Source organism: Equus asinus, chromosome X (assembly GCF_041296235.1).
Source record: "Equus asinus isolate D_3611 breed Donkey chromosome X, EquAss-T2T_v2, whole genome shotgun sequence".
Classification (NCBI taxonomy): domain Eukaryota; kingdom Metazoa; phylum Chordata; class Mammalia; order Perissodactyla; family Equidae; genus Equus; species Equus asinus.
Genome location: NC_091820.1, coordinates 115,167,677 through 115,192,759, shown reverse-complemented (window position 1 = coordinate 115,192,759; position 25,083 = coordinate 115,167,677). Strand labels below are relative to the sequence as shown.

The 25,083-nt window shown below is 38.0% G+C and overlaps 1 protein-coding gene across 2 annotated transcripts in view; it reads left to right on the top strand.

Annotated features, from left to right (window-relative positions):
• TENM1 (teneurin transmembrane protein 1) overlaps positions 1-25,083 on the top strand; it is a 748,343-nt gene that overhangs the window by 210,347 nt on the left and 512,913 nt on the right. For both annotated transcript variants that reach the window (XM_070502852.1, XM_070502851.1), the window contains exon 3: positions 4,989-5,269. In XM_070502852.1, coding sequence (XP_070358953.1) covers positions 5,053-5,269 — 217 coding nt within the window. In that variant the 5' untranslated portion in view covers positions 4,989-5,052. The remainder of the gene's footprint in view (positions 1-4,988; positions 5,270-25,083) is intronic.

The following is a 25,083-nucleotide window of genomic DNA, read 5'->3' as shown; positions in this document are numbered from 1 at the left end:
AGAGATGAGGAGGTTATCCCCGATGCATAGATATATACACAGACCCATAGATTCAAAAGTAATATTTTAGTTAAACTACTCTATAATAGATTGGAATGTGTGTGAGAGGGTTGGGAAGAGGGAGAGGAAAGGAAGGGAGAGGAAGGAAGAGGGAAAGATAAATAACATAAACTTGGACTTGAATATACACACCATTTTATTGGCCAATCAATCTAAGCTTCCCTTCAATTTTGTATACTATCATGAGATTTCAGAGCTGGAAGAGCTCTTTGAAAGAATCTGATCTCCTTATTTTACATTTAGAGAAAGTAGAGGCCCTGAGAGAGGGGAAGTGATGTACCTTTAGCCACTCTGCCAGGTGTTCTCCTGAAAGACAGTGTGACATACAATCATGTGTTGCTTAATGGACAGGGATGCCTTCTGAGAAATGCGTCGTTCAGCAATTTTGTTGTTGTGCAAACATCATAGAGTGTACTTATACAAACCCAGATGGTATAGCCTACTGCACATCAAGGCTATATGGCACTAATCTTATTGGACCACTGTCACATATGTGGTTCGTCGTTGATGGAAGTGTCGTTACGTGGTGCGTGACTGTAGTGATTGAGTGTGGCCTTTGGAGACAGATTGTGTGAACTGAGATCTCAGCTCTACAGCTTACTAGCTGTGTAACACTTAACTGCTGTGTTCCTTGGCTTTATCCATAAAATGGGGCTAAAAATAGTACCTACCTCATAGGATGCTAAAAGAATTAAAGGAGTTAACATATGAAAAACACTTGCAGCAGTGCCTGGTAGGCCTGGTACCTGATTACGGCCATATGAGTTAGCTGCTGCTGCTGCCGCTGTTGTTATTGTGGTAATTATGCCATTCCAAGGCCAACGATTTCCACATACCAAGTTGTCTCTCCACAGCCTTATGATGTCTAAAGAAAGAGACATAAACCTCCATGAGTCTCCTCTGAAGTCACCTTGGAGTTTTATCTTGTTAGCAAGTAGAAAGTGGAAAACACAAGGGTAAACCACAGGTGGTGACATTTGAATGTATGCTATGTGATCTATCTGAATGGATCTTCGGCAGTAGCAAAGATCATTGACTTTTTTGTTTTTCACTCTGTTCCATAGCAGCATGCATTTTGCCAACACAATTTATTTTTTTTAAAGTTTATCATTATCAAAATCATAGAGAAATAAAAAATTGCTTTGATGCAAATAGCATTATATGTACATTTGGTTTTTCTATGAGTTGACAGTATCATCATCATGTCTAAAAACCTTCGCTTGTCAGTGGACCTCCAGGATGCCATGGTGGGCACTGAATGAAAAAATCAGTTAAGCAAATGTGAAGCTATCCTTTACCTTAGAGTTTTTGCAACAGCATCTTTTCAGAATTATTGTGCTCTTAAACTTTGTTAGATTTAAAATATTAGTTTTTTTATTAATGTTTTCCCACTTTTTTATTTTCAAAAAGCAAACTGTGAGTGAAGTCAAGCTCTGCCTTTCAAGACTTTTGTAAATATCACAGTTATATATTTTCTCAGCTCTAGGCACACAGAGTTGTATGTGCCTCCATATCATGTGCCTAAAGAGAGCTGGAATGTATCCTCTGCCATCTGGGTCCACTCACACAAATTTTAAGACAAGAAGTTGTGTTTGAGGATCAGGGAGCGGGGAAGGATTATTCTCTCTTGGTTTATACCAATTGGTGGTTTAAAGGAAGATTGCTTCCAAGGACACCTTGAATAGATGTGACATTCCTAGCTGATTCATAGCTGTGATTAGAACTTTGAAAATGGTTCAAAATGGCTATAGGAATATTTTTTCTCTTTCTCTCTCTCTCATTCACTCACTCAGGAGTTTTCGTGTTGCAAATAAACATATTGAGGAAAAAGAGAATGTCTAGATTTCCATACACAAAAATAAGGGTGATTTTAACATGATAAATCATAGTTGCTAAAACACAACATTCGGCATTAGAAGTGAGATTTTTTCGTTTTTAAATTTAACGTGTTAGGTTTGAGTGGTGTAAGATAAGTTTAAATTTGTACCCAACTGAGGCTTAAGAGGGAGTGTTATTTTGGCCATACCTCTACTATGTTAATTCCAATCAGAGTGAACCAAACTTGATTGAAGGAGCAAGTGAGAGATGGGGTGTGTGCTTTAGAAAATAAAATAGTATCTATTTATCTCTATATTATAACAGAAAGCATTTTATTAAGTTATTTTTAATTATAAGGCTCATGATTGGTATATTTGCATTATCAGTGTCCTTATGTGGGAAATAGCTCTTCATCCCTACTCGGTAAAGTTTCATTCTTTAATGAACAAGGAATTGTATGCGTTGATGAAATGAAGTTAGATGAACTTTATTGATGCCTCTTTTTCCGAGTGAAAGCCCAATCCTCAGCTGCAAAGATGCGTCTCTGAAAGTCTGCTATTGGTACATTTCTCAGTTTGCACTGTTTGTAGCAAAATCAAGGCCTAACATCCAGACACAACTGTCTACCTTCTGAAGAACATGCTATGGAAGACCTAAGAAGAAAGAGACCTAAATTGGCCTTATGACATAGATGCTCAATGGAATTTCAGTGGTTGTGGTGATGGTGTTGGTGATGAACAAATAAGCTAAATCAAGTACAATCCTTTCCCAATATTTTCATCTTTGGTGCGCAAACATTACTTTGTCTTTCTTTATAAGAATCACTTCATTCTGCTTTGTGGTGGAGTTGTTTGTTTATCACTTGCATTAGATTGTTAAATTCCTTGCGGGGCGGAGACTATGGCCTGTTTATTTCCACATTCTTTCTAGCCCCTCCTGTGAATACTGGGCAATGGTTATTCATTTCATTCAACAAGTATTTACCAAGTGTCTACTATATGCCAGACACTGTGCTTATTCTATAGCAATTAATAGAACAGATAAAAATACCTACCTTCATAGAGCTTACATTGTAGTGGGGAGAGACACATGGCAGACAACAAACAAATAAGCAAAATACATAGTATGTCATCTAGTGGTAAGTGCTACGAAAGACAGGAAAGAAGATGAGAAGTGACATTTTTTGGTGGTTTACAAGGGGAGGTTGCAAAGGCCTTGAGGTGTAAACATGCCTGGTATTTTCAGAAATAGCAAGAAGGCTAGTGCATTAGAGTGTATAAGGATTACATGTGAAAGACAGGAATCAAGGATGACTTTGAGGTCTGTGGCTTGAGCAAACAGAAGAATGGAGTTGCCATTTACCAAGATGGAGAAGACTATGAGAGGAGCAGGTTTGGGAAGGGGTGGGAATCAGGAGCTCTGGAATTTTGAACATATTCAGTTTGAGGTGCCTTTTAGATATCCAAGCAGAGATAGTGAGTAGGCAGCTGGATATTCAAGTTTCTGGTTCAGGGGAAAGACCTACGTTGGAACTGTAAATGTGGGAGTGTATAAACAGTGTATGAAGCCATGAGATGGTATGAGACTAGATTGTAGTTGAATCATCAGTATGTATTCATTTACTATACTTTATCTGCTTTCTCTCCAAGTAGTCTCATCTCTGATATTAATTCAGACCGAATTAGGTATCTCTGTAGACCATTTATGGAAATTGCATGTTTAGGAGTTAAATAGTTTCTACTATGTGTGCGCCTAGAGTAGTGCTAAGTGGTGTAGGGGATATAAAGATGAAGAAGACTCAAATTCTGCCTTCAAGGACCTGAACATTTGGTTAGGAAAATAAGACTTCAACTTGTGAAACTTTGTGCACACTACGAAGCATTATGTACCATTGAATGCATCAGTCCACAAGCTTTATTGAGTGATTTCTGTGTTCTATGTGTTTGCTCTACATGCAATATAAATTTCAAAAAGTTAAGTGCTATACATGACAGGGGAGCCACCATCTAGATGTCTATAGATTTCTTTGAGAATACACATGGTGAAGAGCTAAAGAAAAATAAAGCAGTCCATTTCACTGCAAAGTAAAATCATAAAGTCATTTGGTTTCAAGCTGTGTTCTTTTTTTTAACATTGTATGAGAGGACCAAGTTGCAGCAGGGGATGAAAATGATGATAAAATAATGTAAAGAACGAAAATAAGTATATGTTTATAGAGCTTTAAATTTTTCAGAGAACTTTGACATCTCAGATGGCATTTGATCTTCTCAAACCTCTCTGTGCTAAGTAAGGCAGATAATGCCTCTACTGGCCCTAAGAGCCTTAGTGGCTCTTAGCTCAGCGTTCTGTGGGGAAGGGAGGTTCTTTCAGTGATTTATCACGAAGTTTAAAATTTCTATTTCTAAACCTGATTTAGATCCTGCTGTTCCTATACCAGTGTACTCACCAGAAGTGTTGTTTACATTCTCTCGGTACTATGAAGAACAAAAATTTACCACCGCCTAACTCATTAAAAATACTTTGCAAGCCTGAGGCTCAAAAGCCACAGTATGAACACAAAGAGCTCAGTCCCCCTCTAGGACACTTTATTTCATGAGCCTCTCTCACAAAGAATCCTTCCTTTCCTCAGAGCCCCTTTCTCAAACGCAATATTAAACCAGAGGCAAGAATGTGTTTTTTCTGAATGTAGTTCTCTTACCAGTTTTCGTTTCAAATGTGAAGTGTGCTGGGTTAATATTTGTACTCCTGGCCATGTTCAAATCTTATAATGTTTTTAATCTAACCACTGATTTTAACATTAAAAACGTGCACACACCATGGAACAACGTTGTCCTTTGTTTGAATTCCAATACAAATATTTCTGAAAGCTGTCTTTCTTTTACCTTGAGTATTTTCTGATGCTGCAACCTCCAGCTTAATACTAAATGCTTGGCAATATATGCATGTAACACAGGGTGTTATTATTGCCTCCGGCTAGCTTCGTGTCATCTGGTTTGTCTTTTGCTCCATTCCTTTGATAGTATTATCAGGACCAATTGTGAATCTGCCAGATGCATTTCCTCGCAAAAAGACAAATCTAAGAAGGCTTGTGTTTTTTTCCTCCCTTCCAGGACTGCTTACATTAAAGGAGTTCCTCTTCCTTTTTTTCATGAAACTGAGTTTGATTAATCAGAGATGGAGCAAACGGACTGCAAACCCTACCAGCCTCTGTCAAAAGTCAAGCATGAAATGGATCTGGCTTATACCAGTTCTTCTGATGAGAGTGAAGATGGAAGAAAACCAAGGCAGTCATACAACTCCAGAGAAACTCTGCATGACTATAACCAAGAACTGAGGATGAACTACAACAGCCAGAGTAGAAAGAGGAAAGAAGTAGAGAAATCTACTCAAGGTATGTTTTTATTGGATTTTTATAACTAATATTATTTCTCATTAGGGAATACTTGTGTGCGTAAACTTATGTTTCAAAACCAAATTTGCTGATGTTAACTGGTTAGTAATTTGCACTGCTTACATATGCTTAGTGAATGTGTTTCATATGCCAGCGCAGCTGAGGTTGTAGGTTACATGTGCTTTTTATGGATTATGCATGAATTTGGATGCAACAATCCTCTTATCAGAGCATTCAAAATTTGTCTAATCCTACAAATAGCCATTTACAGACTGAAGGATAAATAATTTATAGTAAGATGAAAAGTAAACAGCTAAGTGCTTTTCAAGCCATTGCCTATATGGGACAAAAGTCTCAAATAAATATTTGGTTTCTAAAAGAGTTTTAAAAAGGTTGCTGGAGACCACCAAGCACTGAACAGAATGCTGAAACCTTGAGCAGCACAGTCCCAAGGGAAAGTAAGAATTTGTGGAACCCTTGCTGCTACAGCCTTAATGTGGAGCACATCTTTTGGTCAACCCTGGTTTCTCAATTATGGACTGAAAGACTGTTTCTAATAAATAGAAAACAGGTAGATAGAAATATGTTTTCCTTATTTCTTTTCAATTGATAGATAAGCAGTATTAGATACTGTTTTAACTACATAGAAAAAAAAGATACTGACATTGACACACATTACTTTTTTTTAAAAGTCAATGCTGAGATGAAGCAAGAAATAGATTTGATTATCTAGATCAGTGGTTCTCAAAATGTGGACCCTCGGCCAGCAGCAGCAGCATCACCCAGGGGACTTGTTAGAAATGCAAATTCTCAGGCTGCACCCCAGACCTACTGAATCAGAAATGCTGAGGCGGGGTGGGATCCAGCAGTCTGTGGTTTTACAAGCCCTGCAGAGGATTCTGATGCACGCCCAAGTTTGAGAACCACTGCTCCATCCCTTTGAAATCTCTTTTACTCAGATGTCTTCAATGATAGCATCTATTTGGGTGACTTTCAAATATTTCTCTTCAGCCCTAACCTATTTCCTGAGTCTAGTCCTAAATTTTCAGTTACCTACTGCACATTTCCAAATGAATAACCCCCTGGCAACTCTAAATCAATATATCTAAAATGGAAGCAATCATCTTCGCACCCCTGATCCTACTCCTCTTCCTTATATCACAGCATCTGTTAGTGACTCTCACATTCTCCCCAGCCATCCATATATGCTTTCCATATCTAATCAGTAGCCTATTCCAGCAGATTTAATCTCTAAATGTCTCAAATCCCTCTTCTCCTCTCCATTATCATTAACTCTACTCTCATTATATCTTACCTAGACTGTTTTTTGTTTCCTAGCTGAGCTCCTTGGCTCTTACCTCATCCCTCTTCAATCCCTTTGCCATGTTGTTACCCCTTCCTTGGAAGGCCCTTCCCTACTCTCTCCATTTATCCATAGTCAACCATTTTTGAGGCCTAGCTTACCAGCATCTGTGCCATAGAGCCCTTGTTGCAGTATCACCCCCTACCACCATCACTACTCCATTGTGAAGGTGATCTCGTCTTCCCTAAACTTCAAGGATACTTTCTTTGTACCCATTACTACTTATTATTAGATTTGTATATGCTCTTCTAGATTGTACACTCAATGAAGATGGGGATCATGATTTATTTATTGATCTCTATTTTTCTATAATACTTGGCATATAATATGTGCTCTATAATGTTTTTAAGGAATAATTTGCTATCGACTGAAATGTAAGTACTTATCATGCACTGAAAACTGCTTTTTAAATACTGACATTGGCACAGATTACCTTGTTTAAAGAATAAGTCAATGCTGAGATGAAAAAAATAGATTTGATTATCTAGATCAGTGGTTCTCAAAGTGTGGAATGTGGACCAGCAGCAGTGGCATCCACAAAACTTGTTAGAAATGCAAATTCTCACGTACTGCCCCAGACCATGTAAAATGCAGTCATTATAAATGAAAGCTACTGTATTCTAATTAGTATTAGAATACTACATTAAAAAACTTTAGGGAGGCTGACCCAGTGGTACAGTGGTTAAGTTCGCACGTTGCCCTTCAGCGGCCCAAGGTTCGCTGGTTCGCATCCAAGGTGCAGACGTGGCACCACTTGGCAAGCTATGCTGTTGTAGGCGTCCCACATATAAAGTAGAGGAAGATGGGCACGGATGTAGTGCAGGGCCAGTCTTCCTCAGAAAAAAAGAGGAGGATTGGTAGCAGATGTTAACTCAGGGCTAATCTTCCTCAAAAAAAAAAAAAGAAAGAAAAAGAAAAATTTAAATTGAGTTAAAGATTTAAGATATTCATACTAACATTTAAATATACTTTAAATGTTTCTGATATTGACTATGTTACTCATTTTTTAGCTCTTAAAATAATTGGTAAAAGTTTTATATCTTTTCAAGTAATTCATTTTAATCTTCCCTATTTATTCAACTAAAGACAGTGTAAATTTGTTATAAAATAATTTTCTTCTCCTGCCTAACTGGCATTTGGGAAATATTTTCCCATGGGAATTCTTTTGGCTCTGTTACACTGTAAGAAGCGTTTAGATCGCATTAAAATATTTCTCTATAAGTTCATCTTTACAGAATATAAACTTACAATTGTGAGTTGTGGGTTATGGGATTGGAGTGTAGAGTACTTGACCTAATATGCTGTGAGTTTAAATAAGAATGCACTTCTGGTGACAGTTCTAAAAATATAAGCAATTTGTACTGAGTCAGTATAAAGAGCTAGCCAGCCTTAGATATTGTCTCTGTGCATTGTGATCAAAATGGATTTTGAGACAAGGGAAGTTTGTCTTCTATGATGCCATTCTAACTTCCTTTCAACAATGTATTACTACTTAATAAGCTTTTATTTAGCACTTGCTATGTGTCAGGCTTTGAGTCAGATGCTGGTGATGGAGATTAGTACAGTAGTTTCCGCTTGTAGGGAACTTATAATGTGGTGCAGAAAACAGACATCAAACAAATTGTTGCAATTAAATGTAGTAAGTACTTTTACAGATAAAATGCTATGGAAGTACCCAGAGGCATCAGGTTCCATAGAAAGATGATATTTGAACTAGGTGTTAAAATTTTCTTAAGAGTTTAGTAGGAAAAGGACATTCCAAGAGGGGAGATTAGCAGGTGCAAAAGAATAAAGCCGTGAAAAGGCCTGAATGGTGAAAATTTCAATATGGCTAGAGTAAGGTACATTGGACCCAGATCACGAAAAGTCTTGCATGCCCAATTTAGGATTTATTTTTTTCCTTTAAGCATTACAAAAAAAAAAACCCTTTCAAGTGATGGAGAAATTCCTGATGAATTATAATTTTTAGGCTGAGGAATAGAGAAGAGAATTGTAGATGTGTAAGCAGCAGTGGAGAAGATTGATTGCAATTGGGAAAAATTGGATGCAGGGAGGCAATCTGTGAAGCCACTGAATTAGCCCAGGCTAAGAATGGTGATGAAGGTCTAAACTCCAGCTGTATCAGTGGAAGTGAAGAAGCATATTCAAGAGACATTAATGTGGCAGGGGCTGGCCCAGTGGCGCAGTGGTTAAGTGCGCAATTCTGCTTCTCGGTGGCCTGGGGTTCGCCGGTTCAGATCCCAGGTGCGGACATGGCACCGCTTGGTAAAAGCCATGCTGTGGTAGGTGCCTCAAGTATAAAGTAGAGGAAGATGGGCATGGATGTTAGCTCAGGGCCAGTCTTCCTCAGCAAAAAGAGGAGGATTGGCAGTAGTTAGCTCAGGGCTAATCTTCCTCAAAAAAAAAAAAAGAGAGAGAGAGATTAATGTGGCAGAATTGATGAGACTTGGTAATTGATTACTTGTCGAAGTCCAAAGAGATGACAAATCTGAGGATGAGTCTAAATTTCAAGTTTGGGCAAGTGGGAGGATGATGATCCATTTACCAAGAGAAGGAAAATAGGTGGAGGAGTGGGTTTGCGAGGGAGGAGAATGAGTTTCTTTTTGGATATGTTAAGTTTAAGATGCTTGGGTGACATCCAGGTGGATTTTCCCATCAGGCAGTTGGAAATATGTATCTAGAGTTCAGGAAAGAGCTGGACTGTTGATATAAGTAGATTTGAGTTCATCAGTGTCTTATCGTAGGAGATGCCTGGGGATGAATGAGGTTGCTCAGGGAGAATGTGTAGGGTGAGACTAGAAAAAGGCCGAGGACAAAAACTTAAATTTATCATCCAGGAACTGACATAAATGCATTTTCAACCTACAGTAGTTCCCCCTTATCCACAGAGGATACGTTCCAAGATCCCCAGTGGATGCCTGAAAGCAGAGATAGTACCGAACCCTGTATATACTATGTTTTTTCCTATTCACACATACCTTTAATAAAGTTTAATTTATCACCCAAGCACAGTAGGAGATTAACAACAATAACAACTAATAAAATTGAGGAATTATAATGATATACTGTAATAAAAGTTATGTGAATATGATCTCTCTCTCAACATATCTTATTGTACTGTACTCACCCTTCTTCTTGTGATGATGTGAGATGATAAAATGCCTATGTGATGAGATGAAGCGAGGAGAATGATGTAGGCATTATGATATAATGTTAGGCTACTCTTGACCTTCGAGGATAGGTTAGTAGGAAGATCATCTGCTTCCAGACTGCAGTTAACCTTGGGTAACTCAAATCACAAAAAGCAAAACCGAGGATAAGACTTTCACTTCAGTCCAGTGACTTATATAAAGTATAAAGATCCAGGAAGTGAAAGTCTTGAAACTCGATATCATATCTGCCACAGACTCTCTGACCTTTAGAGACACCTATGAAGCAAAATATGTACTTCTTTGGAGGAGAAAAGAATTATCCTACATTAGGCAAAACCATGGGCCCAATTATCATCTTTTTTACGTGAGGTCTGGAATCCTCCTTTTTCTTATTCCATATATTACTACCTATGAGTAAAAGAAAATGGTCTTCATTTTCACAAATATATGTCTTTGGTAGCATCTTGCATCAGCCTAGCTAGAGTTAGGTCTGACTCATTGTTTTTAAGAAATAAAATTTTCAGAAAATCATTGAATTTTAAGTCGGGAAGGAAGAAAGCAAACAATGTTGATTGGGCACTGGCTATAGTGTCAGACACTGTGCTAGATGCCTTTCAAGCTTACTAACTGCAGCCTTAAGCAAGTTACTTCAGCTCTCTGAGTCTGTTCCTCATCTGCAAAGTTGACTTCATTATCATCATCATCAACACCATAATCACAGTAATAATAATAATAATAATAATAATAAGCCTTGAATAGTACTTACTCTGTCCCAAGACTGTACTAAGTGCTTTACATTTGTTCCTCATAAACACCTTTGAGGTATGAGATATTATCCCCAGTTTACAGATGAGGTAACTGAGGCTTGGGAAGAAATAACTTGCCAGACTTTTTGCAGCTATGAAGTGGTGAGAGTGAGACTGGAAGTCAAGTTGATGGCTACAGAGTTCCCATTGTTCACTAAGCTACACTGCCTTCCATACCTACATCATGGGTTTGTCATAAGGTTTAATTGTGATCATAAGTGTGAAAATGTTTGGGAACCCAATAAATGTTAGTTTCCCTTCATTTCTTTCCTCAACAACCTTGTCAGCCTCTTTATGTTCCAATGACCAAGAGTTTAAAAGGAAGTTTAAAGAGCTTTTCCAATTCTGATTATCATTAAAAAAGGGCAAATGATATACTATATAATTTGTAATGAAATATCCCTGAGTCTGTTTGTTTCTACTTTTTAGGGGAGTCATTGTGTCATCCAGCTCAGGGCTTGGTTTGGGGAAATATTAATAAGAGGAAATACTTTATCCCATATGAAAGTATCTTCATATTCTTATCTTTATTTGCTAAGAAAGCAGCATCCCCCCCCCCCCACACCGTGTACACACAGAGTGCTGGATTCTAAAAGTGATTTTCTTATTTTCCAAAAGCTTTCGAATTAAGGGATGGACACTAATCTGGTATTATTCACAATTCTTTACTAACAGGATGAATGAGCCCTAGGCAAGCTTATTTTATATAATTTTTGGCAGGTCTAATAACAGGGGTAGATTTCCTGGAGGCACACAAGCTAGCAGTTGTTCCCAAGCAGCCTCATTTCCAAGGGAGGCATAAATTAACTGAGAAATTAGTATAAGTCAAATGAAAATATAAATATGTGGATATATAAAACCATCATAATTTTAGTTATGAGAATTGCTGTATAATTTTTATAATAGATAAGATTAGTTTTGAATATAGCCATTTTACCGAAAAGTAATTATGAATGAAAAGTCACTCATGCATAAACAAGAGGTATGGTGAGGATCTATTAAAAACCCTGCAAGAGTATGGATTCCTGAGATACTTCAGCTGACACAAACATTTCATTTCTCCCTTCTCAACCTGCTTTTCTGTGACTTCCCTTTCTCATACCGTTTTTGGTTGGTTGGTTTGTTGTCTTCCTCTTTCTGTATTACAACGTAAGCCTAAATCTCACATTATCGCCATCTGGTGGAAAAAGTTTAAAAATGCCAATTTGTATTTACCAAGATTACATGGAAGCAAAGTTTATCTGTCTGTCATCCATCCATCCATCTACCCATCCACCCATCCACCGATTCATCCACCCTTTCATCCATCCATCCAGCTAGCCAGCCAGCCAGCCAGCCAGCCATCCACTCATTTTTTCATTTACTCATTTATGCATCAAACATTCATTTAGTGCCAACTGTGTTCCAAGTACTGTGCTAGGAAGATGAAGTTCACCTTGAAATAAATAGACAGAAGTGACTATTATTGTTTCCCCTCCTTGTCCCAGGCTAATAAACCGCTCACTTCATCTCATAGCAGAAGCTACTCAAGCAGCATTGCCACTTTTGGGTTCAAGGAGTAGACAGAAGCCCAAATTTGAAAAGCACATTTCTAGGTTCTTATTTCAAGCAGTTAGCAGTAGTTTAAACTATTGTTTGCTTATATCTAAACAGTTTGGATAACAGTTCTTACAAAAATTGTGAAAGAACTCCTAAACTCAGGATCTGTATTTATGTGGTAAAGACCACAGATGGCAGGTCTAATATAATGTAGCAAAGTCTATAAAATGAAAATTTCAACAGCATTTGATCACATGTAATGAATTTTCTGCTGTGAGCATGTTATGCTTCTAGTTGTCACGTTTCCAGCATAAAAATCTATAATGACTACCCTGAAAGAACTTAGACTATAAGAAAAAACTAAGTTGTTTAGCAACAACTCTAATTGGCTCATGTCTTTCAGCCTGTATCATTTATTCATGAAAACTTATTCAATAAAAATTCATTTATATAGCACCTAAAACTGGGGTGGGATGTCCATGGCATTTGTGCCATTGCTCTCTCAAGCTGTCCCGTGGTAGACATCCCTAATCAAATCGTGGTGCTCTTTCTTATTGAGCCCAACTGCAGATGCACATCCTCATCAACACAGCATTCCATGCAAGCATTGTCAATCAATGAGGGTTGACAAGAGAGATAAAACCTATTTCCTATCTGAGGTCTGCTTACCTGTGCCAAGTTCTGTGTTAAACTTTGAAGATATATGGATAAATAAGAAGCAGTCTTTGCCCTGAAAGAATTCAGAGTACAGTTGGGAAGGCAGATATAAATCAGCAAAGCGATGTAATATGATTGATGTTATAATAGTGATATATGTAAAGTACTACGAGTCTCAAAACTAGAATCACGTACCCTGCTTGGGGAATGATAACAATGATTGTAAGAGAAATATCTAACATTTATTAAGCACCAGGCACTGAGTAAGATGCTTTAGATGGATTATATTATTTAATCTTCCCAATAATGCCATGAGATTGGGATCATTATTATCCCCATTTTACAGATAAGTAAAATGAGGCGCAGAGATGCTAAGTAACTAGCCCATTATTACAGAGGTACTAAGTAATAGGACTTGAATTGGAACCCGGGCAGTCTGATGTTAGAGCCCACTGCCATGACTACTATGCAGAGATAGATAGCTCTAAATTCATAGCTCGAGTTCTTGGAAATGGTGTCACTGTGTGCATGCATGTGTGTGTGTGTGTGTATTTGGACTCATGTATAAATAGGTGGCTCCTGAAGCTTTGGGAGTAGAAGAGATCATCCAGTGAGAATATGTACAGTCAGAAATAAAGAAAGCCAAATGTGATACCCTGGGAAACACTTGAATTTTAAAATAGCAGGCAGAAGAAAATAGGTGGGCTTGAGATGTCAGAGAAGAATCAAAAGGAAGGGGTATGACATAAGCCAAAGGAGGAAACTTTCCAGCAGGAAGATGTGACTACTATTGTCAAGCATTTCAGAATCAACAATTAGATTGAGAATTGACAAAAGACAGTAAAACAGGCAGTTTAGAAGGTCATTATTGACTTTAGACCAGAGATTTTCCACCTTGACTGGACAGTAAAATTACCTGGGGAGTGTTACAAAACCCAGTGCCAAGACTGCTCCTCAGATCAATTAAATCAGAATTTCCAAGGGTGAGACCCAGGCATTTTTTAGATCTCCTCAGGGGATTCCAACGTGCATCCAAGACAGGCATACACTGCCCTTTTCAATAATCTTAGGAAAGACACCAAATCACAAGGATTTGAAGAGTGAATGAACGTAAATTTGTGATGACTGGAATAAGGCTCTGCTGGAGGATGTTTAAGGATCTCAGGTGGAAAGAAAGTCTTTGAAAGGGGAAAGTTCAAGGCTTCCTATAAGACAGGAAGTAAGTTCCGAAATGGAGTGGCAAGAGTTAAAGTTGATGTCTTGATAATCTCAATTTACTTGGATAAAGAAGATACCAGGTTATCTGCTGAAAGTGTGGATCAAGTCAAGAGCTTCAGGTGAGTAATGAGAGATTTTTGACTAGACCAAGAGGGAGTTGTACATACATATCTGGAGTTCAGATGAGGTGGGACTGAAGATGGAGATGTGGGAATATTAATGACAATAAATATTGTTGACCCAAAATGTGTCAAGTACTTTGCTGAGCAGGTTCACGTTTAGTTTTTATTTAGTCCTTATCACAACTATGATGTAGAGATAGAATCATCGTGAGCCCTGTTTTATAGAGTTACACAGCTTAGGTTAGTAGCAGAGCTGAGATATAAATCCATGACTCTCTGACTAAAGCCTGTTACTTCCTGCTATACTACTAGGCGCAGCTCTAGTAGATGATGTCCACACTGCGCTATGAGCTTTGAGTATTTATTCTCACTGGGAAAAATGGTTTCCAAACAGTATTGAGTGCCAAAATGAAGTAGGAACTTCTATATTTTAGGGGTACCACTCTATAACAGATTTAAGGGAGACAGAGTATGTACTTTTTGAGTTAAAGTTTCTTCTTCTAATGAGTAAGGAACTCCAGACTCTCTTCCATGTTGTTGCCAGTGATCTTTCTAAAACACAAATCAGCTCATTACCATTCTTCTGAAAATTCCTAAATGTCTCCCAATGCCCATAGTAATGGTTCTTCAAAGCAAGGGGTAGAGGAGGGGGCACTACTGAATGCTTTGAGAATCTGATCAAAGCTCTGAATCTTCTTTTCAGAAAAAAAATGCACATGCAATATCTGCCGTACATTAGAGGGGATCAGAAAGCCCTTGAAGTCCTTCTGCATCATGGAGCATGGGTTAAGATTCTCTGCTAAGGGAATTTCACCTCCCTTTGTTAATGCAACTTAGACCTTCCAAGATTTAGGACTAAACGGAGAATCTACAAGTGTGTAGGGGTGAGAGACCACCAAATAGTACACTCTGCCCCTGAATTTCACCTTCCCTTGGCATTGTGTCACCCTGACTTACTACTATCATCATCAACTAGGGAGTTTTCCCCCCGGGGCTAAATCCACAGATGGCCTAGATTTTGTTTCCAACAAAGGAGGCAATATTTCCTTATATAGACATTTATACAACATGCCCCTATGTACAAATGATATTTTCAAGTTATGCTGATGTATGCAAAAATATATATTGTACAGGTAAGTTTGGAACCTGGTCTTGGAGAAGTGAAGGGAGCCAGATAGGTGGAAAAATGGAGGAAGTGTATTTACAGTGAGGCAGTGTAGAAGTTACACCTTCAAGCATCCTCCAAACATCATTATTTCTGTAAAACTCTCCATTTCCTCATCATCAGGTAGCTACGAGTATACGGGGTGACAGTGAGTCACAATTCATCACTTCCTCGATACCAATTCATTAACAAATGGTAGGATTCACCTAGTAGGGCAAAATTTGATGGAAATAATTCTCTATATAGATTCTTAAACTAACTTTATGAAACAATACACAGTAACTACCAGTTAACAGATGTATTACACAAGTGTCGTTTTACCTTTGCCCATCTGTGTCTCGTTGATGGACATTCTCTACCCAGGAATAGCTAGATCAGTTTCTCGATTCTTGTGCCTTGCTGCTTCTGAGGCTACATAGCTTTTTGCTCTCAATCTGAAAATATCTCTTGCCTCTACACACTCATTCCATTTCTACGGTCTATCCCTATGTTTAACCCTTTGTTTAACCCCTTAATGCTTCTCCTAAATCTAGATTAAAACCTATGCCATAGTATGGAGAGTGATCTGGTGCTCTTTTCTGAAATAACTGTTTACTTGATGGAATTCTGTATTTTCCTTTGAGGATCTACATAATTTCAGAAGGAAAAGACAGGCTTCTTAGCTAAGTGTCACATGGATGACTATGCCTTGGGAAACAAAGCGACAACGGTAATCCCCCCTTATCCACGGTCTCACTTTCTGTGGTTTCAGTTACCCATGGTCAACTGTGGTCTGGAAATATTAAATGTAAAATTCCAGAAATAAACAATTCATAAATTTTAAATTGCATGCCATTCTGAGTAGCATGATGAAATCTCGCGCCGTCCCATCCAGGATGTGAGCCATCCCTTTACTCAACATATCCATGCTGTGCGCGCCACCCATCCGCTAGTCACTTAGTAGCCATCCGGGTTATAAGATTGTCTCTCACAGTATCACAGTGCTTGTATTCAAGGAACCCTTATTTTACTTAATAAGGGCCCTAAAGCACAAGAGGAGCACTACTGGTGATTCAGACATGCCAAAGGGAAGCCATGAAGTGCTTCCTTTAAGTGAAAAGGTAAAAGTTCTCAACTTCATAAGGAAAGAAAAAATTGTATGCTGAGATTCCTAAGAACTATGGTAAATTTTATTAAGTATATTTTTATAATTGTTCTATTTTATTATTAGTTATTATTGTCAATCTCTTACAGTGCCTAGTTCATAAGTTAAACTTTATCATAAGTATATATGAACAGGAAAAAACATAGTAAAAACATAGTGTATATAGGGTTCGGTACCATCCACGGTTTCAGGCATCTACCGGGTGTCTTGGGACATCTTCCCCATGGATAAGGCGAGGACTACTGTGTCTTCTTTTAGGTACATAATTTGGTTCCTCTTTTTGAATTGCTTCAACTACAGGGCAGAATCAAAGGGAATATATAGCCCTGGGATTGTGAAGACTGGGAAACAAAGCTTTGTTCTTTTCCTTTTAACTCTCTAGGTCCCATTTGTTATATGGTTAACACAAAGGCCAGAAACAAGTGTAAATCAGATCATTTGAATGATAACCACGATAGATAACATGGCTGAAGCAGAGAGACTATTGAAGATTGATGAAAAACGGAGGCTGGTGCAAAATAGAAGGAAGCAGGGGCTGGCCCGGTGGCCAAGTGGTTAAGTTCGCGCGCTCTGCTGCAGGCGGCCCAGTGTTTCGTCGGTTCGAATCCTGGGCGTGGACATGGCACTGCTCATCAAACCACGCTGAGGCAGCGTCCCACATACCACAACTAGAAGGACCCACAACGAAGAATATACAACTATGTACCAGGGGGCTTTGGGGAGAAAAAGGAAAAAAAAAATCTTAAAAAAAAAATAGAAGGAAGCAGTTGCTAAACTTAAAAAAGTGACATGAAGGGGCATGGCTTTAGTTCAATAGATAACAGGGAAACTGTGACATCTTAAAGAGTTTTAGTTCATAGGGTTGATTGAGACCATACCTGTGTTATATGTTGATTCTCTTTTATTATAAAGATTTGAGCAAGATTCAGAATTTCAACATATAGCCTTATATTTATGTGAACAGTCCTAAGCAGTTTTAAATATCTACAAAGGCATGACTATGAGGTATGCCAACATGTCCTATCAGGAAAATCATCCTGTCAGAAAACTGTTATTCTGCTTTTTTGGTCATCTGTGATGCAGAACTAGCTCCATATACAAATAAGTTTTATTTATTTTCAGCACTTTTCTTTCTCATTATAATTCTGAAAAGGTCTAGAGGTGACAGAAGATAAATCTCGTATCCCCTGGAAGCTTGGAAATAGTCTCATTCGAAGCCTTTATACCAAAAGCTGAGGATTCTGCTATTCTGTCAGTATAAACTGAACAATATGCAGTGCTATTTTGGTGCCAAACATTCCTGTAACACATGAAGTATTTAATTTTATTACTCTTGAGTCTTTAACTGTTTGAGCAAATGACCCTTTGTGTCTTTTATGTCATGTAAGAAAGCAGTTAGAAATGAGCTCAAAGGTGAACAAAAATTAACAAGAACACGCCCAAACCTTTCATAGAATTTAAAGGTTTGAGTTAAGATCCATTTCTCTAGCTTTAACAGAGACATTTACAAGGCTTCACTACTAAAGTCCAATTATGTCTTCTCATTAATGGTTCAAATCCAGAGTTTCAAGAACGTTTAAAAAAATTATCACTTCGACATACAACCAGGCTGAATGCTAACGTGTCTCAAATTAACCAATAAATATGGTCCAAAATCACTTTCACTAATTGGAAAATAAGTAATCTGTGGTTTTGAGAAATGAGAGACTCACAAGAAATGCAGAATTTTATTTTATGTTTTATGTGTATCCATACACATATTTACGTCATATACTTTTGTGATCACCATAATTCATATATATAATATATATTTTATAATTTATGTTTATATTTATATATATAATTTAAAGAAACAATGAGGTGGATCAATTTTTAATGGAAATGTTCTCTAACTTTTTCCTATTGATTGCATTTTCTTAAGCAAGACATACTTGTATGTAATAATGGAGAGGCAAGATAGAAGACACGTTATATGGAGCATCATCTAAAATTCATACCTGGACACTTATGCCTTCTGTTTCTCCCATAACTTGCCACCTCAAATACTCTAAGTTGTAGGTATACTCAGCAAGCGTTATTGGCTGGCAAACTATGTGTTTCTCAGTTGTTTCCCTCAGACTACCTCATGCATAGATAGCAATAAAGACGATTTCTGAAGCATCCTAACTGTAACACACAGCCAAGGTCATGGTCAGAGTGTTCTTTCCAATTTGCACTATGATTGGCAGGGCCAGTGTATGTGTTCAATGGACCATGGAACATATCTGATCAATTTGACTTAAAAATACAATTGGGCTGGCTGTGCCATCTTTCTACCACTGTGCTTTTGGAATTAACTTTAGAGCCTGGAACAATATTTGGCACATAATAGCTGTTCAATGAATATTTATTGAACAAATGAGTTTATTAAATGTATGGCACTTAGCATTCTCTTCTGGTAAATTAAAATTTGTAAGAGGCTCAAATTTGAATATTGGCCACCTTGATTGCTATATATCTTTTTTACTTTTCATAGAAAAATATTTGATAATTTTAGCGTATGATGCTTTGCCATACCATAAAAAACAAGTTTATAATGTTTTGCAGTTAATAACAGCCTAAAATTCATTGACAAAAAGCTTTCTAAATTGTGTAAGTGTCCTTTTTTCCATACCATAGTTTGTAGACTTGAATTTGGTTGTGGAATTGGCTTAAGACTTTATGTGTGTGCAGGAAGGTGTTAGTCTGGTCAGTTGCTTCCACTTTTACTGTACTAGACTGCAGATATAGAAACCATTGAAGAATGGCCTCCATCTAGAAATAAAGAACCTAAAAGCTCAGAGTGGCTTTGTGTTGTTGATATTTGGCTCATATCAATGTCAACTGCCAGTGGTAGTGGAAAGGGAGATATTTCAATTAAATGAGGCTCCTTATTGTTTGGATTTTTATTAATTTTGGTTGTACTGTACTAATTAGATGATTTAAAATGTGTATGTGAAACTCTTAATTGCACGCATGTAGGTATTGTGGGATTTAAATGTACATTTTAATATAAAGTTTGGAGCCTATGTTGTTAGAATTCTGCCTTCATAAGAACATTGTGAAGGGCTGTCATTCTGGGATTCGTAATCTTATATGACATCTGGATTCATCAAGAGTGCTGTCAGAAAGTTACCTTTTCAGTGAACTAAACAGACTCTCATAAAATCATTCTCTTGGTAAAAACACTTGAACTTTTGCTAAAATAACGCTTAAAAAAAGAGATGCTGTAAAAGGAACACAATTAAGCAGTTTTTATTACTCAGGTTCCCAACCAAAGTTCAAAGCACTTAAAATTGGTTCACAAGGCTACCAAAGACCTTCAGAGAACATGTCTTCAGGCAGGACCACACTAAACCTACCCCTCTACAAATTATGTGAAATTTGATTCTATTTCAGTCCTATGACCAAGCTTTGGTGATAGTGTGGTGTGTTGATTTTTCCCTCCCAATGTTAGCATAGCAATTCTAAATTTTCATTCTATATACCCTTACATCTCGCCAGAGTTCAACTCAGTAATTATTGTTTTCCAGAGGAAACATTCAATAATTATTTGTTGATCATTGATCTTGAAGGCGTCAGGAAATTACTATCATTTTCCAGTGTTTGACAAGGTTTACTGCTAAGTGTAAAATTGTTCTGTCCTTGGAGATCATGGAATATAACCAGACACCATTAGCCAATAGCTAGACACTTCTAAATAATGCAATATTTTTCACATAGTGGGCCAGGCATTTAACAAATATTTATAATTTGAATTAAAATGTTGCGTATCTTTGTTTTGATGCATCTGTTGATGAATTATCAGGGTGATGTGATAGAAAGAATACTGAACTAACAGCAATTTGAATTCAAGTTGCTCTTTGACTTAATAGCCTAGCACAGTGTCATCACAGAATAAGTGCTTAGTAAATATTGTCCTGAAAGAATGAATGAATTGAATTGAATGAATGAAGCCTTGGGTAGCCCTTCCCCTACAACCTTCTCAGGTGGTTCCTCACACCTTCCAACCTGCCTTAAACATGGCTCTCCCCTGAGGTCACTGTTTCTCCATCAGCCACTCTCTTGGAGCTACTCTTCACTATCCTACACTCCGCAAACCTCAATCCCCACTGCAGCACTAAAACTCCTTACTCTTATGTTAAAAACCCACACACGTCAATGAAACTAAAAATCTGTTCCTTTGTGGTGCACACCACCCAGCTATACCACTTTACCAATTTTACAAGCATGGTCCCTCATTTCTTCAATGTTTTTGGACCTAATAAAATTCTTCCTGTTGATTCCAAATGTTGGTGTAACCCTGGGTCCGCTTGTACCAGCTTTCTTTTGTGGCTGAAGCATTTTTATAAACCTGTTTCTCCCCTCCCTTCACCTGGCTAGATCCTTCTCAGCCTTTGAGTCACCGTCTAAGCGCTGCCTGATTGGAAAGCCTTCCTTCTTCCCATGCAGTTCTGACTGGATGCCCCTGCTGTGTGCTTCTCCAGCACTCTGGATATACACCTACCATAGCACCAATCACTCTTAATTGTAATTGACTATTGACTTATTTCTTTCTTCAGCTAAACTGTAAACTTCTTGAGGGCAGGGACTGTGTCATTTTCACTCTTGTAAACTCTGCCACATAGCAAGTGCTCAAAAATATTTTTTCTTTTAATAAGACAACTTTTACTAGATTTTGTTTCCTCTTATGTAAAGTGAAGATAATATTTCCTTACTGTGGTACAGAGGACCAACTGAGATTGTATACATAAATCATTCTGAAAACTGCCGGGACACAGATATTATTCCCAATTGTCAAATCCTTTCACAGTGCCTTCAGCTCATAGAATGCCAATTACAGCCATTTTCAGAGAGTGATTTCCTGCTCATTCTTAGGATCTAGGAAATTGTGTCACTGGAAATAACATGAAAATGAATGAAGTGGAAGTCTCTGCATGGGAATAAAGGAGCATCCTATGTCCAGACCAGCCTGAGTGATTTCATTGAGGATTGTAAATCCCCATGCACTTGTTCTGTAGCTTAACTATATGGATGCACAATAGTGGGAAATGGCTTAACAAACTTTTTAGCCCTGTCATAGTGACTATAGTTGTAAGACCTACAATTAAACTGCTGTGAAACACCAGAGAATGGTTTTCAGTTCAAATCTTCTTAAGAATGTCTTTGCTAAAAATGACATGATTAACACCAGATAATAAAAATTTTAAATCCTGAAAGAGTATTGATGAAAATCAAATTCCTAACATCCATCTTTTTCAGTATTGTAGTCATGCACATTAACTAATTGGATTAGAAGAGTCTTACTCTGTTATAATCTGCCAAAAGCATCGTGGCTTTTGTTACACTGTGGGTCTCTGAAAACTCTATTCAAAGTAGTTCAGCATTAGAACATGTACTCCCTCTAATACTACTTCCTGATGGCATTGACCTCAAGGATGGAGTTTTAGTGACCCTTCAACAGCAAATGTCTTCTCCTGTAGGATTCTTCATCACCTTCTATTGTCTTCATGTCACAAACTCATTTGAAAGGTTTTATGACCCAATCTCATTTCAGTTTCTTTCGTTGCACACCCATATTTATTCAAAATTCTGTACATACTAATGAGTTTGTTATTTTGGGAATGCTCAGGGACTATTAAAAGGTTGAACAAATTAATCTGAACATTTTCCTTCATTGGTAGAATACAGGAAGTACATTCTGTTGATGTTTGAATAAATGGAATATTGCTCTTTATTATCCTGATGGCCCTCTTAACTAGGCATGCACTGGATTATTTTACAATTTAGTCTACTCAAAGTGAGAATAGGAGAGTTTCTAATCTTCTAGGAGATTTTTTTTCTTCTTTGAAAGGTTATGATAACTAGAATTGGTAGCTCATAAAAAGCCCAAATCAATATTGCCATTGACTTAATCCACATAAGAGGCTTAACTTCATAGGTGACTTCGGAACAGCTGAAACAAAACAAAAATCAGTCTCTGGTGAGTTTCCAAGTTTAAAATAAAGTTCAAAGCTGTTGCAGAAAATGCTTCTAGATTAACAAAGACAGCAGAGTGGGACCTTGTAAACAATTATGTTTCAGCAAATAAATCCTCATGCTTTTCCATTTTCAAGAATAATAATAGCTAATATTTTCTGTGAGTCAGACACTATGCTAAGCATGATCTCATTTAATGTTTAAAACAACCCTATGACATTTGGACACACTTAGAATCCACAGTTCACAGGTGATAAAATTGAGGCTTAGAGAGGGAGGTTAACTTTCTCAAGATGACACATCTACTAAGTGGCCCAGTTGAGTCTTGAACTTATGTCTGCTGGACACTAAAGATCATGCTCTTAATCAGCATACTATATATATATAAAATGTCATTCATCAGGTATAGCAGTTGATGGTCAAATGGGTCTATACTGGAAGATGATCTTCCTTACCGTCAGAAATGTCTGTATGGTTTTTCTAGTTATGGGAAAATACCCTGAGCCTTCTGCACTTTAATGTCAGGAATCCACTGTGATTTGCATCAGACCAATATCATTTGCAAGAGGGCCATGCAAGACTAAAGTGTATGCCATGGCCATGGGACAGTGTTCTTTTCTTTGTCAGTATAGCTTTCTAGGATGAAGATCAAACTCTGACCTTATTCTTTCTAACATTATGTACTAACTACCTGAATTAACTAAGCCAGAGGTAATTTACTCATTGATAACCAATTTATTCCAAGGCCTTCAGTTTAACAGCCTTTCTTCTTTTGAAATTCATACCACCTGACTTTTGTTTTCTCCTTTCTTCTACCTCATTAAAGTGGTCTATCAATCTTCAGACTATTGATACGCATTTTTCAGTGTCTGGTGGTTGCATCAAGGTCTTCCTCATTTCATTCTCTACTAATATATACAGGAAATCCAACATTTAGGTTAAGAATTTTTCTGATGTCTAAGCCTTAGAGTTCCTTGACATCTTTAGTAAATGCTCTTGTCAAGATCACCAAGGCCTCCATGTTGCTAAATTCAATGGTCAATTCTTAGTTCTCATTGTGACTTTTCAGCAGCATTTGACACCATTGATCATTCATTCCTCTTCACTTGATTTTCAGGATATCATATTCTTCTAAGTCTCCTCTTATCCCATTGACTAGTCCTTCTGAGTCATCCTATGATTCTCTGTTGTATTCTCCTCATCTTCCCAAGCATGAAACATTGAAGGGCCTGAGGATCCAGCTTGAGGACCTCTTCTCTTCTGTTTGATACACTTATTCCCTTGGTCAAATCATGCTGTCTTATGGTGTTAATACCTCTTATATGCTGAAAAAATATTTATAGCTCCAGCTTGAACCTCTCTCCTCAAACTCAGACTCATATATCCAGTGGCTATTTTTTTTCTTTTCTTCTTCTTCTTCTCCACAAAGCTCCCCCCTCCACCAGTACATAATTGTATATTCTAGTTGTGAGTATCTCTGGTTTTACTATGTGGAATGCCACCTCAGCATGGCTTGATGAGTGGTTCTGGGTTTGTGCCCAGGATCCGAGCCAGCGAATCCCTGGGCTGCCAAAGCAGAGCACACAAACTTAACCACTCAGCCACTAGGCTGGCCCCCCAGCTGGCTATTTTTCATTTCCCCTTGGATGTCTAAGTATCTCAAACTTAACATATCTGTATCAGATACCTCTTGTTCTCCATGTCGCGTTCTCTCATCCCACATTTTTCTTCCAGCTATTGGTGTAGCTACCAGCTGCATGCATATGCACACTAACAGCACCTCTTCTCAGCTACAGCAGATGTCTCTCATTTCTTGTCTTTTCTGCTACCTCTATGTGGAATGCCTGTAGCAACCCACTCAGTCATTCAGAGGCATGTGCAAACCTGGAAGTGTGTGAGAGTTAGTACACCATGGGACAACTCTTGACCTATAAGAGAAAGCAAGCCAGTCATGAATGCCTCCCTCTTCTGAGTTCAAGCAATCATCCAGGCATTTTACAAGCTCCTCAGAGAGTCCGCAGTAAGATTAAGCTTCAGTTGCCCATAGCTGTGACCAGCTCAAAAACTCACCCTTGGATTGACTTTCCTTACTTCTCTATTTACCTTTCTTGGTCCTCCATTCCTGTTTTCTGGATTACTTCCCAAAGTTCACTCCCTGCGCACAGTCCCTTGTCTCAGGTTCTGCTTTTTGGGAGACCTGACCGAGACAGTATTCAAACGAAACTCCTGAGCCTCCCTCCAAAACTTGCTCCTCCTTCAACCCTCTCCGTCTCAGATTATGGCAACTCTTCTTTCCAGGTCCTCTTATCAAAAGCCTTGATGTAATCTCTGACTTCATCCATTTTATCAGCAAGCTTTGTTATCTCTACCTTCAAAATATGGTCAGGAATCTGACTAATTCTTACCACTTCCTCTGCTACTACCCTGGTCCAAGCCACTATCATTTCTCATATTGATTTTTGGAGTAGTCTTCTAACCTATCTCCTTGCTCCTGCCCTTCCACCCCTGTAATTTATTCTCAATACAGTAGCCAGAATGATACTCTTAAAACCTAAGGCAGATCGTGTCACCCTCCTCTTCCCCAACTCAGAACCTGAGTGATTCCCCATCTCAAAACGTAGGAGTCTATGTAACGCAATCTCCCCTTGCAT